Below are 8,214 nucleotides of genomic sequence, written 5' to 3'. Positions count from 1 at the left end.
CTTGCCTTGACACTGAGGCCAACAAGGAAACATCCCAAAGAGAGTACCTTGACAGGGACCTTGGGAATTCTGGCTTCCTCTGGAGACTTGAGCCTGATCTTTTAGGATCAGGTAGGGTATGCTATTATCAATTCCCTGGAACTGCAGGGAACCCAGGGCTTCGCACACCTCTTTGCACAGTAAAAACAAACAGTTGTAATTATTTGATGTCCCTTCCATTTTATATTATGCCTCTCAACAGATCACTTTTAAAAAAGCAAAGTCAATATTTTTGCATGCAATACTTATTGGTAGACTTAATTACCAGCCTAATTAGGACACAAAGGGGATATAAGTGTAGACAGAGTGCATTAAAGGTGGACTACAAAGAACAAATATATTGTGTTTGTGCCCTTATGGTTAAGATTATGAAGGCAACCTGAAAGTTCCCCAACTACCAAGTCATATCCCACCCCCTTTAAAAAAAAAGGGGCATTACAATTTCAGGTCTTGTCTACCCTGAAGACTCTCTGGTGACTGATGACTAGTTAAATGACAACACAAGATTTAAGAGACCAAGCTGAACAATTAAAAGGGTAAGAGATTTTTAATCTAACAGTTTAAGCCTGCATTTTTACTAACTATGCAACTCTTGCACCTAGTACACTTGGGAGAAAGGATGGCTTTGTTGAAGATTCAACACTGACCCTTCAGTTAAAGTATGACACAGACCAGGAGAATGCTCGGACTATAAATCTGAGCATCAACAAGTCCTCCAGCCAAACAAGGAAGGCCACACTTCATATTCCTGATATTTATAAGGTTTTAAAAAGGCAGATTTTTTTTAAAAATTGTCTTTTATGCTGCATTAATAAAAGCAAAAAAGGGTATGAATCCAATTTTACAAAAACTCCTTTTGAGTAAGCTTTCCTCTCATCTAACCTAAACCTACATAGCAATAGTGACCAGTGGATGGGAACAAAGCAGCAGTGAAGAGATGAGAGTTCAATTCTCAAGACTTCTCTGTACATTTAAATGTCATTCAAAGTATGTATTTAAGTTATTAGTTTCAGTGCTGCCCTACTCCACAACATCCTGCATCCACATGCTCAGGAATTCAAAACCACACTGACAAAGAGCTTTCTAGTTACTGCCTGAGGTCACATGAATCAGGAGTAAATCTTTTAAGGAATATCTTTCTTTGATACAGCTCTGGAACACGCCTTGCTTAACGTACCATACACTTTCCCCATGCCTTAGAACAACTAGAACTAGCAATGCAACTACATCCTTGCTGAACAAAGCAAGTAAACACTTAATATACAGACATATGTTAAGTGACACTCTCAGTGCTACTTACCAAGTTCCTTGTATCAGTCTCTTCTGGAGTCAAAGGCTTTGAGGAATCAGAGCGACTAAATGGGATCAATTCAATTTTCTGCATTGAGATCTTCAATTTGTGAATGACCTTCTTTTGACTTATGCTATTGGCCAATTTCTCCCTATCCTCCTCTATATCTTCATTCCCCTTCTTCTGGGGCACACTTGCATGTTTTGATACCTCACTGGCCTTGGCAACTTCCTTTTTATCATCGGAGTGAAACTCTGTATCTCCAGATCGTCTCAGCTGGTCACCCTCTGCTGCAGAACTAGAGAGAAGCTGGGAGGGTTTAAGGCCTGAAGGCAGCTTTTTAGGACCAGAATGGGATTTCTTCCCAGTGGAAAAGAATGCTGCTCCCATCTGGAGCTTCAGCAGGGGTTTCATTTTCATGCTTAGGACTCGGAAAGGAGCCTCCATTTTCTTTTCAATTGGACGAATAATGTTTTCCTTTTCCACAACAGGTTTGACAGGGGCTATATCTACCTTGGCTTTCTTAGAGTTTCTTGGTAAAGTCTTGGTGTGCTTAGAATCAGTCTGACGTTTGGATGTTTTTGAGCTTACATTCCTGATGAGGTTCATATTTCCCTGTACTTTCTCCGTCCTATTGGCACTGGGGAGGTCTCCATCATCGTCCCTCCAACTAAGAGGGCGGCTTTCATTTACCAGTTTCCTCTCCAGTGGGGTGAGGTACCGGTTTTCTTTGCTGTAGAAAGATGCCGCGGGCACAATGGGCTTGTATGGGGAACCAGACTTTGGAGACACTTTACCCAGGAACTCCCTACATGCTGTCATTGGGATGCTGGCTATTTGAAGTGGGGAATTATCAAGCTTCCTGGACATGGAGGATTTCAGAGGCGAAGCCTGGTTTTCTTTATCCTCATCACTGAATCTAGGTGACCATTTTCTTCGAGAAGCAAAGGCCCGATTTGTAGATGTCTTGACTGGAGACAGATCCACAGTGATGTCCATCATCAATTTTTTTGCTGGAGTCCCAAGTGCTAGGAACACACTACAAAAATAAAAAAATAAAATAAACATTTCCCTCTTCTACAGATTGGAGAATCCTTCAGGCATAGCCATGGCTCTGTTTAAGTCACACTAAAGTTTCTCTTAAAATAGTTTCCTCTATTGGTAAATAATCACAAAATCTATCTGGGGTGTTTTGTTTTTTTAAACCACACTCACTGTAGCATTCAAGCACCTTAATAAAGAGCTGTATACTACCTTCCATCTACAGTTTCTTTAAATGTCACTGGGACCTGCAAATATGGACAGAGGGCAGCACAGGGTCTAGGATTTTTCCACTAATAATAGTGACAAATAGATCTCTTTGCCTGCCTGTATTAAAGGCTTGGTCTCCACTTAAAAGTTAGGCTGACAGCCACCTCGGGCAGGAGTGTGAAAAAAATAAATCACATCCCTGAGCGACACAGATATGCTGACCTAACCCCTAGTGCAGATGCAGCTATGTTGACAGAAGAATGCTTCTGTCAATGTAGCTACCGTCATTTGGGAAGGGGGTATTGCTACACCTACGGAAAAACCCCTTCCATCAGCTACCTTTATGGTACAGGGCTATGCCAGCATGACTACAGTGGCATAGCTATGCTGCTATAGCATCCGTAGTGCAGAAAAGTCCTTGGAGCACAAGGTAACGGAACTGCCATTTTACTTCCTTATTAATCATGAGCAGCATCAATTCTGCCACTAGAGCTCCAAGAATAACATTTGACATCTTATATTCCCTTAAGCAGAGCAAAAAATATTGTAGATCTTCACCACTTGGCTCATTTTAGAGCAACACTCAACTTAAATCACACTTCCAAAAATGTTTTTTCTTACACTTGTTATGAGTAACACCTATGATTATTACAACTAAAAGAATAAAGGAAAAGTTATATTTTCTTTTATTTTTGTATCCTTTATGCATTTGGCAGATCACAGTGTACAATTCTCTCTGTTTTTGCAAGTCTTTCACACAGCAATGAGAAAAATATGAATATGTCAGAGCAAGTTTACTATCTGAAATTACTTTTTTTTTTTTCCTAATGTCACTAAAATTCCAGTAGCTAATATCCCTTTAAACATGAAGTCAGTGTGGCTTCATGCAGGCACAAAAGCCTAGCCCTGCAGAACTCAGTGTAGGACTGGGAGCTTAGTGTCAAAATTTAAAACCAAACAAAAAATACACCATTTACAGCTCTCCTAAAGGAATATAAGATGTTTTACATTGGATCAAGTGACTTGGAAACTAACTAATTCACCAATATTTCTCCTTTTAAAGTACCGTATACATTTACATTTCAAAATTAAATAATGGAACCATCTTGTGACCTCATTAGGTTGGGAGTGAGTCTTGCAGTTTGTAAAGGTTATGTAAATGTACAGTACTAGATACAAGTGATAAAACCACCCCAGTGCAAACCAGTGTGTTGTTGCCCCATTAACCCAGACTTACAGAAGACTAAGTCAGTTTAATCTTTTTATCATCATTTTTAAGTCTATATATTCTATTAGACGTAGAATCTTCTACAGCTTAGGGTTTCTTTCTACCTTAAAAAAAAAAAGCTGTCAAGCTGCTCAGTACAATACATGTGTAAAGTATTATGCGTTACTAAAGAATGAAAAAGCCACTTAAGTTATTGCATCTCATAACTGTTCCCTCCATTTTATAGTAAAAGCATTGAGGGAGTTAAAACATTTCTTCTGTTCTCAGTACATGAAGTGAACCATTAAAGAATTTGTTTTCAGTGTAACAAATAGCAAAGACAAGATTATGAACCAGATAAACACACCTATCAGAGCTAGTAGAACTACGATTCCTTTTTCTTGGAGTAACAGCTGCCATCTCAATAAAGTGCCTGAAAGTTAGAAGACATTTCAAGATATAATTTATGAAGTTATATTACACACAAATGTAACTATTATAAATTATATGACATTCACTTTTTAAAATAGCGTTAAGATATCTAATACTAAGTAAAAAAAAAGTTAACAAGCACATGCATACCAACCTAAAAAAGCCACTTTCCATTGGTTTCTAGAGCAAACATTTTCTTATTTTTAAAGAAACATTTAAAGGAAAATGACTGTTCCTAAACCTAATTTCCAAAGATCTTCCATCTCCCAAATATCATGGCCCATTAATCTCAAACTTTTCCCAAAAAAACCTTCTCTTGGCAGGGGACCACACATGAGACACTTCAAACAGAAAGGATTTATGAAGAAACCCTTTTGAGGAGACAAGGAAAAGAAAGGGCCCCAATCAGTACTGAAGCAAAATTAAAATATTAAAGCCCATTTCTCATGTGCCATGTACAAATGCATCAGTGTACCTCAAGATATATTTAATGCATAATGCCAATGTGCCTAAAAAGCCTTTTACATAGTTTATTGATTTTGGTATTATGAGGCTACAAGATAGGAATTTGGGGAGACAGCATAAATAGGGCCAAACCATTTTACAGCAATGTTTAAACGTTGGTTCCAAAATTTGGTTTAAGCCATAACGTAGATGGAGTTACAATGATGCTGGAAAAGTCTCTTTACATTAGCTGACCCTCATGCAACATAAGAACTGAAATCCCAGCTCAGACAGTGGTCCCTGTAGTCAAGCATCCTATCTTCAATGGTGAACAGTACCAGGGCTGGTCTACCGGGGGGGGGGGGGGGGGGGGAAGAATCGATCTAAGATACACAACTTCAGCTACGTGAATAGCATAGCTGAAGTCGAAGTATCTTAGATCGATTTACCTTCGGTCCACACGGCGCGGGATCGACGGCCGCGGCTCCCCCATCGACTCCGCTACCGCCGCTCGCTCCGGTGGAGTTCCAGAGTCGACGGAGAGCACGTTCGGGGATCGATATATCGCATCTTAACGAGGCGCAATATATCAATCCCCGATAAATCGATCGCTACCCGCCGATATGGCGGGTAGTCTGGACGTACCCTCAGATGCTTCAGAGGAAGGTGCAAGAAACCTGGATAAGGTATAATTGTTGACTACTCTGCCAATAATCAGTTTCCTCCTGACCCACAGCAGTAGCAGTTCACTTCTGCCTGGAAGCATGAGGGTTTATAACCTATACAATTAAAAAATTGCTATCCTAACTAATAGGACTCTGGATATTCTCAATATCCATATAAACATCCAATCCTTTTTTTGAATCCTATTAAGATATTGGCTTCAATCATATCTTGTGACCAAAGGTTATGCATTGGGTAAATAAGTATTTCCTTTTATCAGTTTGAAATTTATTGCTTTTCAATTTAATGTATGTCCACTTGCTCTTGCTTTATGGGTAAGGTAAATAAAAGTGTCAAATTTACTTTTTCTACACCATTAATTTTGCATATCTCAGTCATATCCCAGTTTAGAGAGAAGACAAACTAAAAGAACAGGAGTACTTGTGGCACCTTAGAGACTAACAAATTTATTTGAGCATAAGCTTTCGTGGGCTACAGCCTACTTCATCGGATGCATAGAATGGAACATATAGTGAGGAGATATATATACACATACAGAGAGCATGAAAAGGTGGGAGTTGTCCTACCAACTCTAAGAGGCTAATTAAGTAAGAGAAAAAACTTTTGTAGTGATAATCAAGATAGCCCATTACAGACAGTTGGACAAGAGGTGGGAGAATACTTAACATGGTGAAATAAACTAAAAAGCCCTACCTATATGAAAGCTGGCCAAGCATCTAGAGAGTGAAGATCTACCAGATGAGAGTCTTACCCCAGAGAGGGATAGCAGCATTCTGCACTTGCTCTTCCCTGCTCCACTATTTGATCAAGAGTTGTGAGTTACTTTGCAAGCAATCAGTGCTTTACAATGTTACAGAGCCACCAAGACCACTGCTTGCAATTCTATTTTTTTTTAAACTTTCCTTCCTAAACACACACAATGGCCAGAAAATTATGTGCAAAATAGCTAAAGATGACCACAACCTTCCACTTTCTTTGGGCACAAGCAGAACAAAATACCTCTTCTTCCTTCTTTACAATGGTTACCCAGGTCAGGTACATAATGGGGATGGGAAAACATGAGCGGGGAAAAGTGTGAATGCGTGATTCGTTATTATTATTAATCACGGTAGCAGCTAAGGATCAACCAAGAACGGGGGCCCAATGTGCTAGGCACTGTATTAACACAGTGGCAGACAGTCCCTGACCTGAAGAATTTACAATCTAAATAAACCAGACACATGGTGGGGAAAGTGATAGCTTACAACACACCAGCAGAATGAACAATGGCTACATGTACACTGATAGCAGGGGTAGACTACTGGCATTACACATGGTAGCTACACACCACAGTGAAAGGCTCTGGCGGGGGTGGGGGGGGAACAGCAGGACACCACACTGCTGAAAATAGCAGCATAGATGGGGGGGGGCATTGTTTGGACATGTAGGAATCCCAGGTAGGGTATACAACCTGGCGGTTCAGGCATGTAGCGCATGCTCGTCTGCTAAGCCATGCCTCCCCATCTACACTACTATTATAGCCATGCTAGCGGAGCATGCAGTGCCCACATGCTCCAGGCTGCCGTAAGTGTGGACGTAACCACTGTGATGGCAGCGAACAGCACTTCAATGCCGGGATTGGGGTTTTTTTTGGGGGGGGGGGGTTTGGTAAGAAGGGGGGGGCTCGGCAGAAAAAAAAGGGGGGGGGGGGGGCGCAAAGGGCTCAGAGCAGGAGAGAAGAGGATGAGGGAGGCAGGTGTGGAGCTAAGCTGAGGGGAAGCAAACAGCCAATCAGCAAGTCCACGCTCATGCCCGGGGGCGCCCTGTTCTGGCTGCTCCTAGGGGAGTCCGGCGGGCTCCTCCGGCAGCACTTCCCCAAGGCCCCGGGCAAAGGGGGGCCGGGGAGCAGGTGCCAGCTGGCTCCCCATGAGCTCAGCGAGGCAGGGTCGCCGCTGGGCGGGGCTGTGAACCCAGGGCCTAAGCCGAGCTCTGACGCCAGGGGCCCTGAGGTGGGGACGCCCGCCCGGGGCATCGGGGGCCTTGCCCCACGCTGCTGTGGGGGGTGGGTCGTTTTCCGTGCCCTAGGCAGCCGCACGGGTAAGGGCCATGTTAAGCCCCGTCCCTACGTGTCACTCACACACACCCCCCACCCACCGGACGCTATTTATCTGGGACCCGGAGGGCGCACGCAGCCCCCCCGAGGCCGGGAGCCGCTGACCTCAATCCCCGAGACCGCCGCTCTTGATACGAGAGAGGGCCGGGGTCAGCCGCTCCCTGCAGCTCAGGCCGAGAGGTCCGGCCGCGCCCGGGCAAAATCACCTCAGCGCTGCTCCCGCCAACCGCCTCTCCTTCGAATCCGCGCGGGCTCCGCCGCCTGCCGCGCGCGCCCGGGCCCGCCCCTGGCCGGCCGGCCAGCCTGGCTCCCATTGGGCACATCTGTCGTCATTCGCCATCCCTCACGTCCATTGGCCAAGCCTCTTCGCTTGTAGACACGCCCCGACGGCGTGAGCAGCGCCATCCCCACTACCGCCCGCCAGCCAATCAGAGCTCTGGAACGCACGCGGCGCGCTCAGCTTCCATTGTCAACTTTGGCCCCCTCACTCAGTCCCGGAGACTGCAATTCCCACCATGCACCGCAGGAAAAAAAGGCGGGTCTTCTACGATGAAGTCCTGTCGCAATGCTTGCCGGAAGCTGTAGTCCTTTTGCGTCACAGCTCGAGCGAAGCGGAGCATTGCACGCTGGGATGTGTAGTCACAGAGGACTGCAGCACTGTGAGCAGGATAGAGTATTGCATGCTGGGATAGTTGTCTGCAGTAATGCATATTGGGACCGGTGCGGCCATAGCAACCACCACAGTACAGTCCCATGGCCATGGTGTGTTATAAC

The 8,214-nt window shown here is 44.1% G+C and overlaps 1 protein-coding gene across 3 annotated transcripts in view; it reads right to left on the bottom strand.

Annotated features, from left to right (window-relative positions):
* Window positions 1-7,692, bottom strand: part of ESCO2 (establishment of sister chromatid cohesion N-acetyltransferase 2) — a 24,265-nt gene extending 16,573 nt beyond the window's left edge. The window contains exons 1-3 of one of the 3 annotated variants that reach the window (XM_026658326.2): window positions 7,647-7,692; window positions 4,156-4,221; window positions 1,340-2,369 (exon numbers count right to left, since the gene is read on the bottom strand). In XM_026658326.2, coding sequence (XP_026514111.1) covers window positions 1,340-2,369; window positions 4,156-4,208 — 1,083 coding nt within the window. In that variant the 5' untranslated portion in view covers window positions 4,209-4,221; window positions 7,647-7,692. Of the gene's footprint in view, window positions 1-1,339; window positions 2,370-4,155; window positions 4,222-6,347; window positions 6,366-7,545 lie in introns of those variants that run through there. The other 2 variants (XM_026658325.2, XM_026658327.2) reach the window with 2 other exon arrangements.
* Between the last annotated feature and the right edge of the window lie 522 nt (window positions 7,693-8,214).

Source organism: Terrapene carolina, unplaced genomic scaffold (genome assembly GCF_002925995.2).
Source record: "Terrapene carolina triunguis isolate 2854851 unplaced genomic scaffold, T_m_triunguis-2.0 Scaffold427, whole genome shotgun sequence".
NCBI classification, from domain to species: domain Eukaryota; kingdom Metazoa; phylum Chordata; order Testudines; family Emydidae; genus Terrapene; species Terrapene triunguis.
This window is presented reverse-complemented; position numbering and strand designations above follow the sequence as displayed.